A 24,201-nucleotide genomic window follows, 5' to 3' on the forward strand; every position below is an offset into this window, starting at 1 on the left:
GGACCACCTGGCAGGAATGTCCAGGCTACAAAGAAGGTGACTTCTATGGTTTCTGCCAGGTCTGGGGTTCTGTGTTCAAAACCTACTGATAGGTCACATTACTTTTAGAAAAGGCAAATTACTAAACACCAGAGCCAACCTGAAGAACTTCTGTTGCTCTCACGTCTGCGTTCAGGACTGTGTCTGGAGAGATGCACTCCTAACCATCTTTTTTAAAGTCTTCCTGCCTTCCTCACATCAATCTCTCCAGAGATGCTCACCCCAGGCTCAGCTTCCTCCTACAGGACTTATGTAAACTAGACAGAGAAGAGAAAAACAGAGCTACTCCCAGCCCCAGTTCACCAGTGGACTGGCCATGATTCTCAGAAAACCGAGTGCAAGAAAATAATTCAGTGACCTTTCCTCCCTCCCTGTGTCAGCACTATGCCTCAGAAGGTAAAGCTATTCAAGAATTGTTCCAATTGCTCCACGAATAGCTGTGTTTTACCTTTTACAACACAAAATTATCACACACGATGGTGCAAAAACCTTTAATTTTTATACAGTAGTTATTAAGAATACACAGACTGTGGGATAATGTACTTTTCTAAATCTTGACCTAGTTGAGAAAACTTCAGACTTCAACCTCAGTTTTGAGGTCCTACTATGGCACTTTCCTGATACTCAAAGTTAAGCTGTGATTGCAGTTGTTTTTAGATCTCCCTGTAAATACATGAGCAGGAATGATAGCTCACAGCTTACCATTTGGCAACCAAGGCCCACCATCTTTGTCAATTAAAAACTCACTGGACATACTTCAGACATGAATAGCGATTTGAGGACGTTGTGATAAATATTGGGGCATGGCTTCATAAGATTTAATTTTCATGCCTTAAAATTACTAGTACTTACAGTATCCTCATTCTAAGAGTGTTTGCTGTGTTGTACCAGGTTCTGGGGAAGGAAGATCCAGTAGTGAGTAAAAGAAGAGGGTGCTGGATCGAAATTAGCAAACCTGGCTCTAAATCTCCACTCTCTCTCATGGGCAGTGAGATGTTAACCAGACTGTCTGGGCTCTCTGTTCTAATAATGGGACAATGGTACAATAATCCCAAGAGCAAAGGATTGTGGTGAGATTAAATAAGGTGTGCCTGAGAAGGGCTGCCCTCTCCCTTCAGTCCCTGTGCAGGGACTGGAAAAAAGTGACCCTTAAGATGTGTTCTGCATCAGGACACAGCACTCAGTAAACAGAGCACGGGCTGGACCCCCGCCTGCCCTCTCAGCTGGTGTTCTGTGTTGAGCACAACCTATAAAATGTTCAAGTGCTGGCCATCTGTTAGCTTCCTAGCATACATTTTTTTAAACGGTTCAGATATTTCACTAGTAAAAGGGCCACTCGATGGAGATGGCCACCATGTCAAGGGCCTACTATTTTGTTTTCCTATTTAAGACATTTAAAAATGACAAAATCAAAATACTCTTAGGAATTATCCTTATCACACATACAGTACTCGTTTTACTTTGTGATCAGGAACCATTCTACAATGAAGCATAAAATACTGAGTTTAAATAAAGAACTTTTTCCCAAAGAGAATAAGGCACTGGAGCCAAAGGAACAATTACAACTTAAACTGTTAAAGTGATACAGATTTTTTAAATGCACTAAAGTAAAACATGAAAGAACAGAGAAGGCTGACTCACTGCAACTCATGCAAGAGTATGCAGGACTGTGTTTAGGCAAGAGCTGAAACAAGGCAGTGACTCAACCGCTGGACTGGAGACAGATTCCAAAGAGATGGAGCAGCTCTAGCTAAGCCCAAGACTGACCACCAACTGGGAGAGGACCCGGGGCAGGTGGGTGGGAGGGGAAGGGCAAAGAAAGGCGGGCCAAAGACGGAGGAACGGAGAGAGTGGGTGGGGAAAGTCAGAGAATGAGGTAGAGCTAAGCCATGGAGAATTTCCCAAATTTGGGATTCAGTTTGTGGTCAGGTACCAAAATTAATCAGGAGATAGCTCCTTTTCCCAAAGCAAGAAGTTTTGGATTGCTTCCAGTGAAATATTTGGCATCTTTGAAGTAATAGCAAACACAGAAATATTGATAAAGAGGAAAAGAAAAAGGAGGAAAAAATTGTTTTTATGTAAGTATAGTTTTCTACACCTGATACTTCCCCTCAAGAGTAAAAAAGAATTATCAGCATAGAGTGTATCATTCATGGGGAGGTGGGGGCAGGAAGAAAGACATTTAAGGTCAACATGAACAGCTATCAGAGGACCCAAAAAATCAAAATTGGATAATTATTAAAAGCCCATTAGCAATACTTCTCCTCAAGGAAAGAGCACAAGGGAAGTTTTATTTTTTTAAAGATTTTATTTATTTATTTGAGAGAGAGCGAGACAAGCAGGGTGAAGGGCAGAGGGAGAAGCTGACTCCCCGCCGAGCAGGGAGCCGATGTGGGGCTCGATCCTGGGACTCCAGGATCATGACCTGAGCCAAAGGCAGATGCTCAACCAATTGAGCCACCTAGGTGCCCCACAAGGGAGTTTTTAAGTTCAGCACAAAACGAGCCCTTTCCCCCAACAAATGCTATGCCCCACAAAGCACACACCCAGGCATCTCCGTGTCCATTAGAACTGGTGCTCTCTGAATGTGCAACTGACCTTTCCACATAGTCACAGTCCCTGTGGACCAAATGAGAAGTGGCGTAAAGATGGCCCATAACAGAGTAAATAGTAAGAGCATAGCATTTGAGGTTGGACCAACACGGGCTGGTGTTGGTTGACTTGACCAATTACCACATATATTATTACCATGGGCAAAACTCTCAACCTCTCACCGCCTATATCTTCCTCTATAAAACATAACTAAAAATGCCCATTTTCACAGAACTCTCAAGAGGACAGAGACAATACATATGAGACAGTTAGACAGCCAGCATGCACTAGGCTCTCAATGTTAGATCCCTTTCTCCAGGCCCCTCACCTAGAAACCAGGTTTGATTTTACAAAGGACTAAGTAACCTAACAATTATTCAGTATACAATGTCCCAGATTCAATTTATCAAGAAAAAAGAAGTAACAATAATTTAGATATGGAGACATGAAAAGAAAAAGAAGAAATTACAGTTTTGCAAAAAATGTTCACGTTTTCACAAAAGTGCTCTGGCTAATGAAAAATGCTCAGAGAATAAATGCTGTGGAAGACTTCTAATTGTATGGATTTCATTTTCATTCTCCTCAAGAAATACAACATCATGTCACTGAATTACCATAATTCAACCAGTTAATATCAATGTTCAAGCAGCAAATTTCACTTTGGGGACATCCAGATCCTTTTGGTCATCCACCATGTCTTGGGTAAAAGACCAAGACCATGAAGCCAAAAGAGAGGAGCCCACTCTGCACCTCTTGCCCACAAGCACCCATGGCTTAGTCAAAAAACACTGCAGAATGTAGAACTCCCTAAAACAGGTCCCAGAAAATATATCCATCCTTCTAGGTTCAGCTAGTGTTATAGACGGAATGTGTGCCTCATCCCCCAAATCCCTATGTTGAAGCCTTGAGCTCTAATGTGATGGCACAGGGAGGTGGGGCATTTGGGAAGTATTAGGTTTATTTTTTTTTCCATATTCACATAACTTTTATTACAGTATATTGTTATAATTGCTCTATTATTATTGTTAACCTCTTACTATGGCTAATTTATTATTTTTTTCAAATTGTTATTTAAATTCTAGTTAGTTAACGTACAGTGTAATATTGGTTTCAGGAGCTGAATTTAGTGACTCATCACCTACATATAACGTCCAGTGCTCATTATAACAAGTGCCCTCCTTAATATCCATCATCCATTGAGACCATCCCCAGCCCACCTCCCCTCTAGCAATCCTCATATGTTCCCTATAGGGGAAGTAATTAGGTTTAGATGAAGTCAGGAGAGTGGAGCTGCCATGATGGGATTAGTGCCCTTATAAGGAGGAGAGTAAAAACCAGAGCACAAATTCCCTTTCTCTCTACCACGTGACTACATCAAGAAGGTGGGTGTCTGGACACTAGGAAAAGAGCCCCACCAGGAACTGAATCTGTGAGCACCTCGATCTAAGACTTCAAGTCTCCCCAACTGTAAGAAAGTAAGTTTTGGTTGTTTAAGCTACCCAGACTATGGTATTTTGTTATGGCCGCCTGAGCCGATTTGTACAGATAGCAATGGTTTCTTGTGACTACTCCACATCCAAAAGAGATGGCCTAAGAGCCAGGACAGAATAGTACAAAGAACACTGGAGTAGGAACCACAAGCCCTCAGTTCTAGTTCTCACCAACCACAAAATTGATACAAGATGTGAAGAAAACTAATTCACTTCTCTGCACTTAAGCTTCCCCATCAATAAATTTTAAGTATAGACAAACTGCTAATACTCAGATGATTTTATAAAGGTTCCAGCGCAGAGGAAGAGAATAACCAGGGAGCTATGATTGGAATGGTTTGCCGTGTCAGGGAAATCCTACGAAGGTCAGTGTTCCTTAAATGTCCCCTGCCTGCCAGACTGACACAGGACATTCCATGATGCTGCAAGTTTTCCAGTCCTAACATCACACCCTGGCCTAGATCAGTGTGATCAGTGATAATCAGGATGGGTCTCCTCTTCTTGACCCTACCTCATGCTTACCCCTTTCCTGTTAGCCAGTACGCACAAAAAAAGACATCTCTGTCTTCCTGAACATAGACTCAGCTCTTAAATGGCTATTTTCTAGATTATAGTAATTTTTTTTAAAGATTTTATTTATTTATTTGACAGAGATAGAGACAGCCAGCGAGAGAGGGAACACAAGCAGGGGGGAGTGGGAGAGGAAGAAGCAGGCTCATAGCGGAGGAGCCTGATGTGGGGCTCGATCCCACAATGCCAGGATCACGCCCTGAGCCGAAGGCAGATGCCCAACCACTGTGCCACCCAGGCGCCCCAGATTATAGTAATTATAATGAATTGCATGATGATTATCAAGAGGCCAAGTATTAGAAATTATTCAAGATAGTCATGGAGATGCAGACTTTGCATATCTTGAGCTGTGACCCATTATAAAGTCACATGATGCTTGATCAACCCACACTGCATGGGTGTCCCATACTTTATTCCACCTGTGCAGTTGAGATGTTCATCTCCACCCAGGGCTAGAAAATCTTATTCCAACGTTCTGGCACAAAACTGAGGTTTTCTGGCAAACAGAAGCTATACCCTCAGTACTCTAAATTTGGTTGAGGAATGTGAATCCCTTTTTTGGAAATCCTGGACTTCTTTTCCTAAGAACCAGAATGAGGTCCCTTATGGGGAAAGTTCTAACTGTATATAATGGAGTGGATTCATCCAAACTTCTGTCACAGCTCTTCTTTATTCCTATCATCAACCTTTTTCACTATGATATAAACACATCTCCACTCCAGCAAAATGACTTCTGCCCATCTTCTGAGCAAAACGAAGTTCCTGTAGCCTCTGGACCAACCGTGGCCGCAAACTAAACTGGAAAACCTCAGGAGAGCTCTTCAGTGTCCATGCACTAGAACATTAAATATGTTTATTTCTATGTGCCAGTAAGAAAGAGGGTCCAAATATCTAAGCCTATCATTAATGCAAGTAGAGCAACACATTTGATCAACTTGTCCTTTATGTTATCATAAAGGAGAATATTGTACGATGGAGCACTGGCGGGGTAACAGGCATTGTCTCATAAGAAGAGGAAAATGCTTAAATACTTCCAGATTTTCTAAAAGAACTTGTAAAAAAATTTGCTTTGGCTTGAGCAGAACATTCTTTATAGGCAAGGTTTTTTTTTTTTTTTTAAATCCACCCAGCTTTCTTTTATTAGAGTAATTAAAACAATGTTAGGCATTTGGGGTATCTGATACAACCATAATCCTCTGATATTTCAGGCTATTGATTTTACAAAATATCTACTGTGACTAGGGCATTAACTGCTGGAAATGTATCCACATTGATTTCTGACAGTGTATTTGTTTAAAGCCTGCTGAAGCCAAACCATGGGCTTCAAGGAATTCCAGACAACTACTTTAGTTTATGAAACGGTATTTTAAAAGTTACACGAAGGCAAAAATGGTTTTAAAAAGTAACATACAAAGGGGAAAAAAAATTCTTAAGCATGAAACTTCTGATTCTGCTTGACAACTTTTCTAAAGAAACAAATTTGGGCTATTCTCTCCATCTCTACAATGATTTAAGCATTTCAACAGTTGTGCTATATGTATCTTGCTATTCTTCCATTGTGAAAAGAATAAGTATTGTCATGATTATGTTCTGACATCATAATTCCCATTAGTCAGTCCTTACAGCAAAACAACACAGATCACATCATAAATCCTAGCACTCGATGGTGAGAACATGAAATTTATTCAAAGTTCCATTACCAAGGATGTGACTAAAAAGACAGGCGCGTGTTGAGGAGGAAATAAAGATGGGCATAGAGGCATGGTTGTTATTACCATGACAACCGGATCACTCCCAAAATGATGAACATAAAGGCCTCTTTTCCCCAATGCTTCCTTCTACAACGGTATTGAGGGAAATTTTCTGTATTAAGCTCCAGAGCTTCTCAGGTTCGTTTTTGTCTATGTAGAGATACTGCAAGGAACAAAACATTTGGGCCTCTTACCACTGTGTAAATTTTAACACGTGCTTCATCTGGTTACGCTCTCAGGTTTTCTGTGCCTTATCCAAGGACACAGAACTCAAAACTAATAATTACCTGTGGTTTGGTTGCAAATAGTGTAGAAAAACTGAATGCCACAAATCAGTTAATAGGTTTCTTTAGTTCCCTGGGAGCAGGAAACCAGGTCTGTCTTGACCACACTCCGCTGCTTGTGGCGGGAACATTCACTGCTCACCAAAGAACCACTTGTCCCAGCTTCCCTGCATATGCCTGCTTCCTAACTACCATCTGTCAGCTCAGACTACTATTAACAAAATAGCATAGACCGTGGTGGGGTAGGGGGGGCTTAAATGACAGACATCCATTTTCTCACAGCTCTGCAGGCTTAAACTAAGAGAATGGTCAGTTCTGGTGAGGTCTTTCTTCCGGGCTTCTAGGAGGCTGCCATCTTGCTGTGTCCACATATGGCCGAGAGCAGGAGTTCTCGGACGCTAATTCTGTCGTCTCAAGGCTCCACCCTTACAATCTCATTTAATCTTAATTACCTCCTTATTGACTCCATTTCCAAATAAAGTCATGTTAGAGGTTGAGATTTCAACATATGTTTTGGGAGGGCCACAATTGAGTCCATAGCCCTGAGAGGCATGGCCAAGTGACTCATTCTGAACAAGGGCTGTGGGAAAAGGAGTGTCCCTTGCAGCAACTCTTTCTCCCCATTGTAGGAATTAAGGAGGCCACATATTCCAGAAAGCACAGCATTAACGTGGTGGATGGAAGCCCATCAGCCTGACATTCAGAGATCTAGCACAGAGCTCTCTGCAAGATGAAGGCTTTTGTCATGTTAATTTACGACGACAGCACAACCTAGCTGAACCAAATAATGTATTTACTGACTCTTCCTCTGCGCCAAGCACTGAGCTCAATGCCTAAATGGCCCTGCCTGCGCAAGAAGCACAGCCTTGTGGGGAAAAGAGGATCAAAAACAACAATTTTAAGATAATTACATTCAAAATGATCTGATTGGATTCCAAATGCAGTAAGAGTTCAGGGAGGAGAGAGCGAATGTCGGCTGAAGGATTGGAAGGCTTTTTGGAGGAGCCAACGCTGGAGAGGAGGCTCTCAGGTCAGGATGGATTTGGGAGATCATCGTAGGTCTTGATGTATTTGATGTTTGTGCAGTTTGCTCTGTCCACAGATCCTGTGCTTATGTAACTTATCGGCGGCACGTAAGATCACGGTGGAAAAGAAGAAAGACGTCAAAATTATCACAATCAGAAGACTACAGGGGTGAAAGAGGCCGTGGTAGTCTTCTCAGCCAAAGTTATTTGAAAAAAAACTGAGGGCCAGAGATATGGTGAGTTTACAAAAATGGAGAAAGATCCATGACCATGGAAACACCAACAGATGTGGCCCCCACTTCTGAGCCTCAGGTTTCACATTAGTAAATGGGAGACAAAAATACCAACTTTCGGGGCGCCTGGGTGGCACAGTGGTTAAGCGTCTGCCTTCGGCTCAGGGCATGATCCCAGCGTTATGGGATCGAGCCCCACATCAGGCTCCTCTGCTATGAGCCTGTTTCTTCCTCTCCCACTCCCCCTGCTTGTGTTCCCTCTCTCGCTGGCTGTCTCTATCTCTGTCAAATAAATAAATAAAATCTTTTTAAAAAAATACCAACTTTCCCTTGTGTTTTAAAGGTCAAGTAAGGTCATAAATGTCAACGCTCTCTGTCAGCTATCAATTTTATACAAACGCATTGTCTTAATAGATGCCTGCCCCTAAGCCACAGAATGTTCACACCATTTTCTTAACAACTCCATTAAAGCCTGCACATTCTAAACCAGACCTCTTCAAAGTGTCATCTTGAAAGCATTGCTGTCTTTGTTCAAAATATTTAGAGCTCCTCTGTCTGGATTTCAGAGTTCACTTCAGAAGACATACTATTTTAAGTATCCTCAATGGTGCAAATCCTTGCTTGCTGGAGGCTGAATTGACCACTAGAAGCCTTCGATCCATTGAGACTATAGCAAATGAGTGAGCTGCAGAAGATCAAAGACAGACTGATTTTCTCATGCAGCTCATAAACCAATTCTGAAACAATTGCTTCAAACTAGATATTGCAAGTCTATTTGCACAACAGCATCACTAAGATAAAGACACAGTTTCATAAACAAAGACCTTAATGAGACAGAATATTCTATCTTATATATAAATTCTCTGATATATGTATAGGAGACAACAGGAGGAAAAAAATGGAAGGATGAGAAAGAAAAAGAAACCTGTACTATCATCGTTGTGGGAGAAGGGGCAGGGCAGCGCAGGAGAGTCCTTCTGTCATCTCTCAACACAGGGCAATGTTGCTTTTCTCTCCACAAATTTATGGGTTAGACTCGAGAGGACTGGGGTTTATTTTGATTTTTTTTTTAAGTAGACCAGATGATACCACTTTGTTTTAGCAAATCTCAATTCTAAGGGATCATGTAGACAAAGCCAAGAAACAACAACAGACCCTAGAATACCATCTGCGACTCTTTAAACATTTTTGTAATGTAGAGCCCAAATCAACCAGCAACTCAAGCCTTGGTCCCTTAAAACTACTTTCAATGTACTCAGAATTGTCATTGTCAAACATCATGATCACAAAATCGTGCCACATTGCCAGTATCAGAAGTGACCTAACACGTTTCCACTCTCAACTGCTCCATAATTCATTTCAATGCCTGTTGCTCTGCAAACATGGGAGTCTAATTACTAATAGGTGTATTATTTTAGTGAGCCCTAGAGGTATAAAACATGGAAATTTGATATTCCAGGTCATGATAAAGGCATTTTCATTGCCTATAAAATGAAAACCATCTGAGAACAGGGGCTTGAAGAGGACCCAGGAAGCATAAACGTGTCTATGAAACAGGTCAGGAGGCGTGAACACTCAAAGCAGACACTCGCAGGCGCCCCAGAAGACACTGGCCTGGGTGAAGAACAGTATTAGGCAGTAGGAAGGGTAATGTCTGGGTCATCGTTCATTCTCTGAAGGACTCTACCTCAGTTCTAAGAATCTATATTTTGATTATCCCAATGTCTCAATCCCACATTCAATCCAAGTCAAACTAGCAGTTCTCCGTGCCACTGGCACAAGCCCAGTGACCTGCAGACATGCTCCCTTTCATGCAGCTCTTTCTCCCTTTGGATCTTATCCCTGTCTTTACTGATCTTTTCAACTCAAAGGAAGAGGGGCCCTGTGCAAAGGAGGTCTGGCAGAGGCTGCTGGAATAAGACCAGCCATGCTGGAGTGCTCCAGGCTCCCATCACTGACATGTGTGGGACACGTTTAGTGATACCTCTGCTGTTGACACAGGTAAGGTTTGGCAAGGGTGGCCATTTTAGAGCCAGACTCACTAACACTCAATTAAATATTTCTTAGATTATGCCAAAGGAGTATTTAAGTGCGACCCTGAAGAAAAACCCAGATGTCATAGGAAGTGCCTGGTCTTATTGACTTATTCCATCTGAAGGAGGCCAAACTTCAGTAAATGCAATCAGCACACCCCAGTGGGGCTCTCTGCTCACAGAGAAGGCAGATGTCTGGTAGCCCTGGCTCAGCTTTTCCTAGCCACTGCCTGGCAGCACGCCTGCAAGAAGATGAAGGCCAAGTTCACCTGGGACAGCTCTGCCCCTCAAAGCGTGTGGCTAGGGAAATGGGGAAGGGGGGGTGAGGGCCACATGCATACCTGTACCCACTGCAGACCCGGGCCGGCAGACTCCATTCCCCTTCCCACAGAAGGGGTAATACACCCACGAGAGGCCAAAGTCTTTGGTAAAATGTCTTACAGTTATTCCTTCTTTAGAAGTCTCAGCTACTTCTGCCACTTGTGGACTCAGTTTAGGGAAACAACCAATGTGAAAAGTGTTACCATGATTCTGGCGTCATCCCCGTCAGAATACCCTCAACTAGCTGTTTCATCTTCGCTTGATGCCCCGTTCCAACAATATGCTAACGGTCATGGCAGAGGCGACTCTGTGGAAACTCAAGGACAGATTTCTAAGCAGAACTTAATGTCCCAGCCCTTTTAATTGAGCACTAAATTCATTTTCCATCACTGAGAAGAGATTTTCAAAGTTTGCAGCCTGTCTGTATATGTACATCAGTAACAATCCACATGGGTATCTATCCATCCATCTGTATTTTCTTCTGCCACGTGGGACTGACAGGCCTGGCATCTGTTTCCCTACTCTCTCATTGGCTTCTGTGTGGTAGAAACCAAAAAATATTTTTCTTCAAAGTCCTGTCACAGAAGAACTGAGACTTTTATAAAAAGTACTTTAGGCCATAATTAGGACAGTTTCCACTTTGATGAGCTCACACTTTCCTATTAAATTCTGCATGATGCTTACTTAAAAAAAAATTTTTTTTAAACAAAAGTTAAGTGCATCTGTTTGACCCTTCAAAAATTGTGTGTGTGTGTGTGTGTGTGTATGTGTTTCTTACTACTAAGGTTTAGAGATGGGATATTACTGAATTTATCTGCCAAAATAGACATATCTTCAACTATATCCAATTACTTCTCCAAAGGTCCATTCTGTTTCCATTTTTCCTGTCTAAAGAGACCAGTTACAACAACTTCTGGAACCTCTGAGGGATCCCCCAAATAGTTCTTGGGTTGCTTTAACTCAGTTTTGCCCCAGTTCTTAATATTTGTATGAGCAGGATTTAAAGGAAAGACAGGCTTTTCCAATAATTTCAGGATTTCACAGCAAGTACTGCTCTGTTCTCTTCTTCCTAATCCACATAAGGATTATTTTTTTTTTCTACAGAACGAGCACTAGAGAATTTAATCTTAGAGTTTGTTTCTTATGGGTTTTTTTTTTTTTAACTTATGGACATTTTATAGTCGCAAACTACAAAAGTGGGTTTGCATGTTGTTTGATCACCTTTATCTGTGCTAAGGCACTGTACTAAAAATATCTTTTCTGTTTACACCTACTTCAGGTTTTCCAGTATTTCTGTTCTTAGTTAACTCAGGTGTTTATATGTGGAATTTTCTGCTCTTTTGGCATTTGCAATAGGAAGGTCTCGAAGCACTTGAATTTTTTGTCTCGTTTTGTAATGTCTGTGTCTAATTAAGGGGCATGTTCCAGTGTTTAACAAAAAGCACATGATTGCACAACTGGGCAATGGCAGACCCAAGCATGGACGCTGGACCCCAAGCCCTACATCATGATTCTAAACACGTCTCAGACAAGGTCTTTTCATACCATCTGGCATCATTAGGTCACTGCAAATGTTTGTTTCCAGCAACTGGGCAACAAATAAAACATGCTTAAAACAACCAAAAACTCAAATGCCAAGTAAGTTTCAAATTTAGGTCACCGTTAAGAGAACCAATTTAAAACAAAGGAAACCCTTGTAAAATGGAAAAGGTACACATATTCAAGGTCCCTGTGATGCAAAAAGAAATTGGAGGGGTATTTTCTGAAATTTGGCCTTTCCTTAGAGATGAAAACTAGCAAGGAAATATTCAAGTTTTAAACTTTTGAAATAACATGAGATTTTCCTAAAAGTAGTCAGTAATTGTTACCATTGAAGATGGGATTCTAACTTGATCTATACAGTAAGCAAACCTTTCAAAATATTTTCAAACATATACGGAGTACCACGATTTACTTCAGGTAGCACAGATACCTAACTGCCAAAATAGCAACTTGTTAACTTCTTCAAATGTGATTTACATTAAAAAAAAAAACCCATTCCTCCTAGCCACACCATACATTCTATTAATTTCTATCCTTTTAATACTTTAACAAGAACTTAATGATGCCTGTACCCAGCCGATTCACACAGAAATCAATACTTTATATGATCTAAAGAATAAGAAATTATTTTTAGGACTCAAAAGATGGAGCATCACTTTCTATAACAGTAAAATAATAGGACTGATTCCTCCTCCCCACTCCACCCCCCCCGCCCTTGTATCTTGACACACATTGTCAAGGTGAAAAACATTATAAATTTCCAATCCCATTATTCCTGCTCTTTTTTCTTCATAATACAAGCCAAAGAGATGTCCTCTGTTCTCATGAATTTATCACCATGAAATCTATTCGCTGCCTGCTAAATTTTCTCCATTCATCCACTCTCATTCCATCTCTGAAACGGCAATGGGTCTCCCAATAGATACTCAAGAATACACCATTCTTGATGTCAGTCAAGGATGGGCTGCTTAAAACAAAGATGTACCACCTACTCTTCTTCACCTTACAACCCCCCCAACAAGGGTCAGTTAATCAATGAGAGCGAGCATTTATCTGATTTCTGAAGCAAGGAAGTTCAGAATGGTCTAACTCATCACCATCGTTTTCTGTGCAACAGCCCATAATCAAATCCTGATGCTTGATTCTTCACAAAAGCTCAAACATTCATCTTTACTTTCAACTTCACTTCTTAGACTGGACCCTGGTCAATTCACAAGTGGACCAAAGCCAACTTCTCTTCCCTGGCCTCCTCATGTCTACCATTCCCACATCCACCCACCCCATTCTTTCCTAAGTTGAAACTTTTAAATTACTTTCTTAAAATTCATAAAATATATCAAAGTTGCAGCTTTTAAGTTCAACTTAAATTTCAATTATTCTAAGTCAAGAAAATGATCATTTTTCTGTTTCTTTTCCTCAAGATTTCAAATATTCTGACATATTCAAAGAATAATATAATGATCGATTGAATTCCCAACTCTCAGAGTCAACAACGGTTAAAATTTTGCCATGTTTCCATATAAAATGCATTTGAAAATAAATTAGAGCCATCATGGCATTTTAATCCCTAAAAAATTCAACATTCATCTCTCAAGAATAAGGACACGGTCCTACATAAACCCAACATCATTATCACACCTAAATAATAGTAATTCCAAAATACCATCTAATATCAAGTCCTATTTAGATTTCCCCAACTGTTCCCCAAATGTCCTTTAGAGCTGAGTGTTGCGTGTACATGTTTTTCTAACCAGGATTTGATTAAGGCTCATGTGTTACATTTCTTATTGTGCCTCTCTTTCTAGAAAAGTTATTCTACTTTTTTTCCCCCATGAGAAGATTTTTTGAAGAAACCAGCCAATAATATCCTAAATTATCAATCTGTCTGATGGAGGAGGTATGTGTGTGATATTTTTAGTTGGCTTCTTCATTCCCTAGAGCTGGAGAGGTTAAGGTGTAAGGGCTTGATCAGATTCAGGTTAAACATTTTGGGCAAGAATACTTGAAGGATGATGTGTAAACTCCATACTGTGTCAATAATATTGGGAGGCACATCATGTCAGCTGTTGCACTTCTAATGACTCTGACTTTGACAGCCTGGTCAAGGGGGTTTCATGACTATTGTTACCTTGACAACAAGTAGTTTATATTGTATTATGCCTCAGGTGTAAGAGGCTTCACTTATCCGTGCCAACGCATGCAAGGAATCCCAAGCTATTTCACTTCTCTGGTCTTTCCTGACACTCCCTTCCCCATTTCTTGCATTGTTCTCTTCCCTTTGTTTAATTATTCTCTCCCTTTTCTGTGGGAGCTTGCTTTCCTAGCCATTTTCCTCCACCATCCAAGCAGTTCCTGAAATTCTGTACAAAGATTCCCTGAATTTAAGTACATGATCACAGCTCATGTTGGGTTTTCAACCCCATGTTTACGGTCTAATTTTTAGAATATGCCATAGAAACAAGAAAAATTTATGCCGAATTTGTTCTGTATATGACCTCTCATGGCAACACATAAACACAGGTGCTTACTGACCACTCTAAGGCCCTCAAAGTCTCAATAGCCAAAATCTGCAGCTAGTAAGAGTGCTCCCACTGAGCAAAGCAACACGCCCTCAGTAAGCATTTATACAGTTGTTTCTGCAATTCATTCAAAATCTACCTACGTCTCCTCTTGGAGTTTGGTTTGCAAACTAACCACAGCAAGGAAGCACACATATTTTCCAACACCCTTATAGGATACATCTTATATACTATTGACTATTTATCAGTAGTGTATATTTTTATTTTTTTTAAAGATTTTATTTATTTATTTGGGAAACAGAGAGATAGCACAAGTGGGGGGAGGGGCAAAGGAAGAGGGAGAAACAGACTCCCCACTGAGCAGGGAGCCTGACATGGGGCTTAATCCCAGGACCCTGGGATCATGACCTGAACCAAAGGCAGATGCTTAACCAACCAAGCTACCCAGGAGCCCCACTATTTTTAATATTTTCAAATGCCTAGATCATCCTAATTACACAAATTAATTGGGCAATCACAGGCACCCAGCAACACTTCTCAGTAACAAGAAGGCAAATATACACTGAGAATGTTTTCTGAAAACAGGTCTTATTTTGAAGCTGTGTATTAGTGACCACACATGCAAAATAAATTAAGAACTGAGATCACCGTCTGGATCATTTGGACCAAAAGTCAGAAAAGTATCCAGATAAGGCAAAAGTATTCCACAGAGTTCGAATTATTTGGGTAACTTCACCAATTATCCAATTCACTTTGACTGTATTGTCCAGCTTAGGCTTAAATGTAAATAGTTTGTTTTTATCCTCGCTAGTTAGCAATTATCTCCCTACTATTACACAAAAATTTTAAGTTTGTTAATGCCTCATTTTCTTGTTTTTTAGGCTCTGTGTTCCAACTTGGAAATTAGGGAGAAAGATACTAGGCACGCAGTTTTAAAAGGACCTGCTTTTTCCTTTCTCATGACCAACCCAAGCTGGAATGACTAAACAATGCAAATGGCACCAAAATCATTCTCCTTCTCCAAGGCTAACCCAGGGCAACATTGTGAAGTATGAAGTTTATCTTCAGCCCTCTGCCCCTATCAAAACCTGCCCTTAGCAGAAGAACCCAGTCCTCACTTCTAAGCTAAATTTAAACTGATGATGTTCCTTCTCCAAAAAGCATTTGCGTAAGCCTGGTCTTCAACTGAGGAATGAAAAGGTGCCCTTCCGTGGGCATATTTCAGGTAGCCGCAGGCAGGTGACAAAGTTTGTGTTTGGGGAATCAGGTCTTCCTTGCTTTACTGAAATGACAGGATATAAGCAATCACCTACTCTTATTTTTTTTTTAAAGATTTTATTTATTTATTTGACAAAGAGAGACAGCCAGCGAGAGAGGGAACACTAGCAGGGGGAGTGGGAGAGGAAGAAGCAGGCTCCCAGCGGAGGAGCCTGACGTGGGGCTCGATCCCAGGACTCTGGGATCACACCCTGAGCCGAAGACAGACGCTTAACAACTGAGCCACCCAGGCGCCCCAAACCTACTCTATTTTTAATTTTGACTCTATCTGGATAGATAAATATCTTCTAAGCTAGTATTTGCAGAGTTCTCTAATGTTTGCAAAGCGGGGCTCACATTACCTTGTCTCATCTGGACAGACCTCCATATTCTTATCTCTACCTTACGGATAACAAAGCTGGCTTCCCAGCACAGTGCTGGGCCCATGGCTCTAGCCAAGACCTTTAACCCTATCCATATGGGTGCTCTTTTCTATTTGGGCCTATAAACCAATTTTGTCTTACTGCCCTGGAAGAAAGATTATAACCCTACCATGGATTTGTTGAGTACCTAAAAAGTATTTTCTAGGTTTCTAAAGCAGTAACAACTGATTCTATTACCTGTAAATACTTCACACACACACACACAACATATATTTTTTTAATATTCAGGTAAAGACAGCCAAATAATAATACAGTTGCCTCATCTACTCTTCTCTTGGGGGGACCCAAACCACAACAAATGACAAGAAGAGAACCGGAGGACAAATCAACATCATTATCATGTGATCCCAAAGCAAGCAACACAAAGTAACTAGGGTAGAGGAACCAATACATTTATATTGCCTTTGCTATGTACATTCAACAATGAGTTTTAAAGAAAATTCAGCCTTTCTCCCACTTTATGATATAAATATAGGCCTAAAGTTACATGAAAATTCAGTATCAAAATGCTATCAAGCAACTCTTGCATTGCCATTCTAGTTATGAATTTTTTTATCAGGAGAGAAAAGATTCCAAGCTATTGGTACACAAAGGGGTCACATTTCCTCTGTGCCTACAACCTGCCAGCTACTGCAAAAAGGCATAAGGTTTTTAAACATCTTTGCAGACTATATCTCACATACCATATCTCATGCCCAACACATGTTTTATGCACAGATCACCTTAAGTGAAAAAAATATGTAAACAGGCAATCATGGACTTCCAGAAGCATTTTAGGATTTGGCTATCACACGATCTCACTGACATTATATAATTTTATTGTCAATAGCATGAAAGCAAGGATAGACAACACGTAAATGAATGGATGTGTCTGTGTTCCAGTAAAACTTTATTTACAGAAACAGGCCCGTGGGTCAGTCTGCCAACCACCTCTGGAGAAGATCATCTTACCAAGTCTGGCTTTCCTACTAATATGAGACCATATCTGGAATGCGTTACTAGCACAGGCTAGACAGTGTTACTTACCTGTGACCCGATGGTTTCCTGGAAGCACCGGCCGAGCTGTGTCTTAGCAGCCACAGGATAGACGTGGGGGATGACTTGCTGGTGCGAGTAGGTGGAATGTACTGTCTGGGTCTTCTGGACGGGAAGCCCTTGGTAAGAGATTTGGGATTGGCCCGGTTGACCTTCTTTTGCCTTCTGGCCTGTCGGGCCATCGATTCTTGAAACCTGATGTATCTGGACTGAAGCCTCGGGAGGGTGCTTCACATGGATGTTGACTATGTTGGGAGGAAATTTCACTAAAAGAGATCAGGAGAAAAACTTAATCATGAATGATCACCATGCGAGTCAGCATGAGAGCAAATATTACATACACATGTATGTATTTATGTGCAGATCTAGCACCCTGGGGGTAAAACATACCAAGTGTCTATGCGTCTTCGCTGCATAGCCATCAACTCTGGAGAATAAGAGGGCACACCCAAAATACAAACTAGACCTGAATTTATGTATTTTAAGGGATAAAACTGGAAGTATAAAGAGAAATTAAAGCCTCTCCCAGTAACACATTCATGAGACAAAAATATTCTTTTCAGAGTCAGAAAACTATGAAATCCATGCTGCCTGTGGTCACGAGTGGGTACATTTTATCAAAGGACAGTAGTCAAGACTCAAGAGTTTGATTACTTTTTCATCTCTCCGTGTTTCCTTTTCCAAACTTGGAAGATTCACCTTTCTACATCAACAGAGGAGACACAATTTCACAAAGCGTAATTCTCTTACCCTGAATGGCAGAGTGTGGACGTACTCATGTGCGTCTTGTTCCCCAGCAAAGATCCATGGGTGATATTTTATATCTGTATTTACTTTCTGCCACTTTCAAATACAATTTCATCTTCTGGTGCTAACATTCAAGTTTTACAGAGTAAAGGCCAGTCACACTTCTCTGACCCCTTTTCAAAAACTGGGCATGGAGGAGATGCCAGGTTTAAAAGAATGAGTTAGTCATAGAATTTCTGAGCTCCAAGTGACCTAGTTTACCTTCCTCTACAGATGAATAAACTAAAGCCCAATGAGGTTAACTGATTGTTTATAACTAAAACCAAGCACTTTTCAACTACAAAATAAACTAAGTATTCACCGGCCAGTAGTATGTGATCCACGAGCGTATTTGTTGCGTATGGGCCTGAACACTGCCTTGCTCGTCTTTCTGTTTCCCAGGCCCTGCCAGAAATGTGCATGTAACAGCTCTTGGTGCTCAGAGCCAGCAGAGAAGGATGGGCTCCCTTCTGGTTTATTTCCTAGATACCAAATCTCTGTGGCCAGAAAGTACTGCAGCCACATACCTGGGCCCATATTCTGTCCCTGCTGCCATTTCTTGGGCCACAGATCACATACTTCTTTCTGTTTCAATACCAGGCCTGCCATCTGCAGATACTTGCTTCCATGTGGGTTTGACAGGTTACCAGAAGTCTGACAAATGGGCAAAAGGAAAACAAATAAGCTTACCTTTGACTCCTTGTTGGCTAGTCATGGTCAGAGGCAAGGTATGTGTGGAGTGGACTACATGCGTTCCCAATGCCTTGCCTGACTGCTGGGAATGCGGATAGAGTTTCGGCACGCTGGCACCATGGACCGGGATCTGACAAAGCTTCCCTGTGAAATTTGGAGGGCACTGGCATTTGTCCCTTGAACTGCACTGGCCGCCATTCATACATGGAAGATGGCAAATGACTAAAAGGGAAAAGAGAAAATGTGGAGAGTTGGTTAGTGTCTCAAATGCCAAGTAACAGCCAACCAACAAAACTCCCAAAACACACAGCCCATTATAACCATCATACTCCTCCTGACTTAAGGCACAGTCAACAAAGAAGTCGCTACACTGCGGAAACAATAGTCTCTATTACTATCTTCTTCTTCCCATCTTATGTCACTTAACTCTCCAATTGCTTAAGGCTGTTCTCCCCAACAATGGAAAGAATTCAGAGAGAAGAATATATATAGTCGCCTAGGATTACTATCTATCTGTTGCATTCTATAGTTACTTTGCTTTTGTATTTTATTACTTGTTTATTTACTGTTTCCTGAGTCCTTGGGAAAAAGACATATCTGGCTTAGTGATTTTTATATCCTCAGCATCTAGAATAATTCCTGGCACACAGGAGACATGAGTTATTTCCTCAAAAGTAAACAAAGAAACACATTAGAGTGCTAAAAGTATCTGTTGAGGGTTTTCTCTCAGACAGGGAACTAAGTGCTAACCAGAACCAGGGAGAACAGTCTGGATCCTGCTGTACAGGAATTTGCAATCTCATTGGGATAACAAGACCACAGTGAAATCCGGAAGTAGCAGAATGATTAGCAGTATGGACTTTAACTGATTTAGAATAAAGAAAGATGAAAGGACACAGGGTGAAGAACTGTAAGGGGAGTTTTAAATTCTGGCTAAATTCAGCTTATAGCCAACTTCTTTACCACTAACAAATTCTTCCTATCAGCCTTTTAACATGATCAGATTCCTACCAGCTTGAACACTAAAATCCCCTCAACTCCTTCCAGCTTAAACCCTTTCAAATTTTCTCCTCTATGACCAACCTTTCAAAACAACTGTCTATTCACTTCTCCACACACTACCATCTAGCTTGGACCCCACCTCTCTTCTACAGGATGTTACTCTTCCAAGGTGACTCATGGGCTCCATGTTGCTAAACCCAATGCATGGATTACATTCTTCCTTTGGTTTCCATCACATCTCACTCACCTACTGTGCTCCTTCCTCTCTGCCCATTTCAACTTAATATTCTGCACAGACTCCACGTTCTTTACCTTTTAGGTATTGGTGTGCTTTAAGGTTTGGTCTTAACCTCCTCATCTTTACTAACTCTGTACACTCCTCCTCTATGATTTTACCATGTCAGATGCTGATGTCACCCAATTGTATTTCCTAACCAAAGCTTTCCAGTGAGCTCCAAACTATCTACTACAAGACATCTTCATGTAGAGATTCCACAGGCAACTTAAACTGGAAACATCCAAAATCAACCTCATCATCTCCCCCCAATACTTCCATTCACCAAGTGGTCCTTAACAGAAACCTCACTGCTGGTCTCCCATTTCACCCAAGCAAACACCCAGTCCTTGGAAGTTCTCCCTTGTGAACATTCATCAAGTATGTCCAGTTCCTTCCCATCGTAGAACCCCTGTTCCTTCTGAAACCTTATCACTTATGAATCTCACTTCATTCTCTACAATCCAGCTATGCTGAATTTCATTCATTTCCTCAGTATGTAGGGCCTTCTTGCGCATCCTGTGTCCATGGCCTGAACACTCTTTCCAATCTGCCTGCCTCACCTACCTGACTCCTACTTATCTTTTAGACTCTGCTTAATTGCCCCCTCTTCTAGAAGCATTCCCAGTTGCCCGTCATCTGGGCTTGCCCCCTGTCTGTGCCTCCACGGGTTCCCATTCACTGTTCTCATTCCTGGAACTGAGCTTACTGCTGCATGAGCTGTCTGACTACTTCTCCACATGCCTCATTCAACTAGAGTCTCTGAGGTCAAGGACCTTATCTTGGTATGTTTTCCTTCTAGCATATGGTTCAGCTTTTAAAAGAAAGCTGGAGGTGGATAAAACACTGAATGAAGCAATGAAACAATTTATGCCTCCAACTTTGTCCAATGCCATCCCAGGTGCTACAGAAGATCCAGTCCCTGCCCTTCAAGAATATAAAGGCTAACTGAGCAGATAACACGTGGTAACTATCAACACAGATCAGCATATAAGTGACAACTGGAAAATATAAAGTGTAAATCCTGGGGATGTCAGAGAAGAGAAAACTCCTTTCCAGGAAGTCAAAATAGACTTTACAGGAAAGATCATTTGGGGTAAGTCTTTGAAAATGGCCAAGAGTGAGGAAAAAAGAGGAGTGCTTTCTAGGAAAATGATGTGTATAAGGAAGGAGGCAGGCATATTTGGGAGATAACGAATACATCTGTCTTGTTAAAACCCTGGGTTCCTGAGGCAAGGGGTCAGGTGATAAAATGGGAATGTAGGCTTGAGTCAGGCAATACAAGTCCTTAAAGGCCTGCCTGGTAAGAACTGTGAACGTTGTTCTGCAATCGGTGAGTGAGCTGGGAGGCTCCAAGGAGAGAATTCAGGAAAACTGACTATCCCAGGAAGATTCCTCTTGTGATAGTATGTGAGGTTAGTTGGAAGAGCGAGTGACGAAGGTGCGGAATTCAGTTAGGAGGCGACTGAGATCATCGAAACACAAGTTGAAAAACACCCAGATGAGGATCACAGCAACGGGAACAGAGACATACACAAATATAATGACAGAGGGAAAATCAGTACAACATGGAGACAGGACACAGGAAGTAAAGAACAGGCTAAGGAAGAGAGGAGACAGCGGGGGAGGAAGGAGAGAGCCAGGAAAAATGACCATGGGGGCCACCCAGAAACTATGTCCAGGGCCTGCTCATGCTGGATGGAAGCTGAATTATGCTTTCTCCAGTGCCCACTCTACTCTGAGGTGTTAGGTAAGAGCAGAGGAGTCATGGGGGCCTGGGTGGCTCAGTGCTTAAGCAACTGCCCTCAGCTCAGGGCGTGATCCCAGCGTTCTGGGATCGAGCCCCACATGAGGCTCCTCCGCTAGGAGCCTGCTTCCTCCTCTCCCACTCCCCCTGCTTGTGTTCCCTCTCTCGCTGGCTGTCTCTGTCAAATAAATAAAATAAAATCTTAAAAAAAAAAAAGAGCAAAGGAGTCAAAGTGGACTCCATGGTTGAGTCAAACACTTCATAACTCCCAGTTCACGTCTCAATTCAATTTCTAAATCACTTGGCTACAGTGGATGCACCCAATGTGTAACAAGCAAGGGGAGTCAGGCCAAGATTTAAATGTACTACAAACAATTTACCACCGGAATAAGGTACTCTTCACTTGGCGTGGTTCCAAAGTGCTTGAATTTCAGTGACTGCAGTTTGGTCACATAACACCAGTACCCCCAAAAGCATGGTTCCAACTTCAGCTGGAACCAACTTCAGTTGTCACAGTATATTAATGCTGAATTACATAAAGCGCAAACTTCACCGCTAGCTTTTTGGTCCAGAAATCCCTGCGTGAATAACAGGTGCATATCGTGATTACTAGTCAATCGTGTCACTTTCATAACTGTCAACAACTGGTCCCTGCACATCCATCATTCAATTCATACGCAGACAGACAGCCAACAGGTAGTTGCATTGCCCCCTTGTCTCATGGGAATAAACTCACAGGACATTTTACAAAAGTGCATCATCAAAAGAGGGTGTGGGGTCAACACAAAACAAAACCGTCACAAAGAAATAAAAAGTGGGAACAGTTGAAGTGAAATTGGAAACTGATCGTAAGGAAGAAGATGAAGATGTCCCAGAGGAAGCGACATAGAAAGAACACTGAGTTCACAGCTGTGAAAGCACCAAGGATAACGTGTTGGATGTGGATCCAAACTCGTGAAGGAACAGGACAATTCACTGCAGGAGAAGAAAGACAGAGTCCACATCGTACATGACACAGTGAGAAGAAAGCAAATGTGTTCAAACCACTCTTGATGAGTTCTCCTCAAAGAAATAAAACAGGTTGATTCTCAGTGTTCCTAGCATTTTAAATTATAGGGCATTAAATTAATATTAGCTTCACTTTTTTTTTTTTTGCATGGCCCTATACATTTATAACCTACAGTAAGAAAACTGTAATGTTTAAAAAAAAATTTTAAAGGTCATAGAACTGGTCATTTTTCCATTGATTATTAAGGTCATTTTGCTCAGTTTCAGGTTGCAGATCATTTATTTGGTCCTCCTGTACCATGTAGATTGCTACAATCAATCCTGAAATAATTTCATATATGTACCCATCCTTTCTCTTCACGGAAATGTTAACCAATTCACTTTCGTGAGATGTTTCTAATATCAACAGATTCTTTTTTTTTTTTAAGATTTTATTTATTTATTCGACAGAGATAGAGACAGCCAGCGAGAGAGGGAACACAAGCAGGGGGAGTGGGAGAGGAAGAAGCAGGCTCATAGCAGAGGAGCCTGATGTGGGACTTGATCCCATAACGCCGGGATCACGCCCTGAGCCTAAGGCAGATGCTTAACCGCTGTGCCACCCAGGCGCCCCAAAAGATTCTGAATCTAACATGAATTTAATATTTTATTTAATCTACCTTTATTTTTTAAAATAAATAACATAGAGTTTATTTTATTAGATTGCATTTTATTTTTTTTATTTTTATTATGTTACGTGAGCCTTTAAACCCGAGGCAGCTTTTAGACAAGTGTCTCAAGGATGCGCTAGACTAAGCGGATACAGCAATATCTCGCCATACAGATCTAGTGACCTTGTGTCTCTTTCTGTTCATAAAGGAAACAGTCTCTGCTTGACTTATTCTAACCAATAAGTGGGGACTACTTTCAACTATTTATGATTGAGAGGTAAAATATCTATTCCCCGGTTCTAGTGTTTTCTAAAATCTAAATTACAATATCAAGTTCTTTGCCTCAACTCAATAACCACACGTTGAGTCCTTTGTGGCAGGCACTTTTTTTATAGCTCAATAATCTTTTATATCAAAGAAAACAAATTTAAAAATCAACCTACAAACTGAAGGATTTAACTATGAATGGCTTCTTTCTGTTTCCCAGGTTCACGCCACTCTCAAAACAACCATCTAGTGATATATGGTCTGTGCTGCCAGTGTTCTATAAAACCTTCTCCACACATGAAGAGGAAAAAGACTAAGTTAACTTTAAGGCTGACTTGAGAAGCCTGCGGTATGCTGGCTCTAAGTCTAGCTATGGCACATATATTTTAGAAAACGTAACTAGGAGGTGTAACGTTGAATGTTGGCTGAGAAATCCCATCTCCTTGGCAGCCTGACATTTTGCCCACCACCACCATAATTCACTAATTCACTATATTGCATCACATGGTCACCTGGGACCTACTGCAAATAATGAGAGGTAGATGGGTCCTCAGCCTGTTATTCCAGAAAGTGTAATTTTGTGACAACCACTCAGTATATCTCATGGTACTACTATACGAGGTCAAGATGAGCAGAAGCT

At 41.3% G+C, this 24,201-nt stretch overlaps 1 protein-coding gene across 5 annotated transcripts in view; it reads right to left on the minus strand.

Annotated features, from left to right (window-relative positions):
• LTBP1 (latent transforming growth factor beta binding protein 1) overlaps positions 1–24,201 on the minus strand; it is a 229,319-nt gene that overhangs the window by 167,324 nt on the left and 37,794 nt on the right. For all 5 annotated transcript variants that reach the window (XM_034659662.1, XM_011229803.3, XM_011229802.3 and 2 more), the window contains 2 exons: positions 18,611–18,835; positions 17,126–17,400 (listed from right to left, as the gene is read on the minus strand). In XM_034659662.1, coding sequence (XP_034515553.1) covers positions 17,126–17,400; positions 18,611–18,835 — 500 coding nt within the window. The remainder of the gene's footprint in view (positions 1–17,125; positions 17,401–18,610; positions 18,836–24,201) is intronic.

The sequence above is a fragment of the Ailuropoda melanoleuca genome, chromosome 4 (assembly GCF_002007445.2).
Source record: "Ailuropoda melanoleuca isolate Jingjing chromosome 4, ASM200744v2, whole genome shotgun sequence".
Classification (NCBI taxonomy): Eukaryota; Metazoa; Chordata; class Mammalia; order Carnivora; family Ursidae; genus Ailuropoda; species Ailuropoda melanoleuca.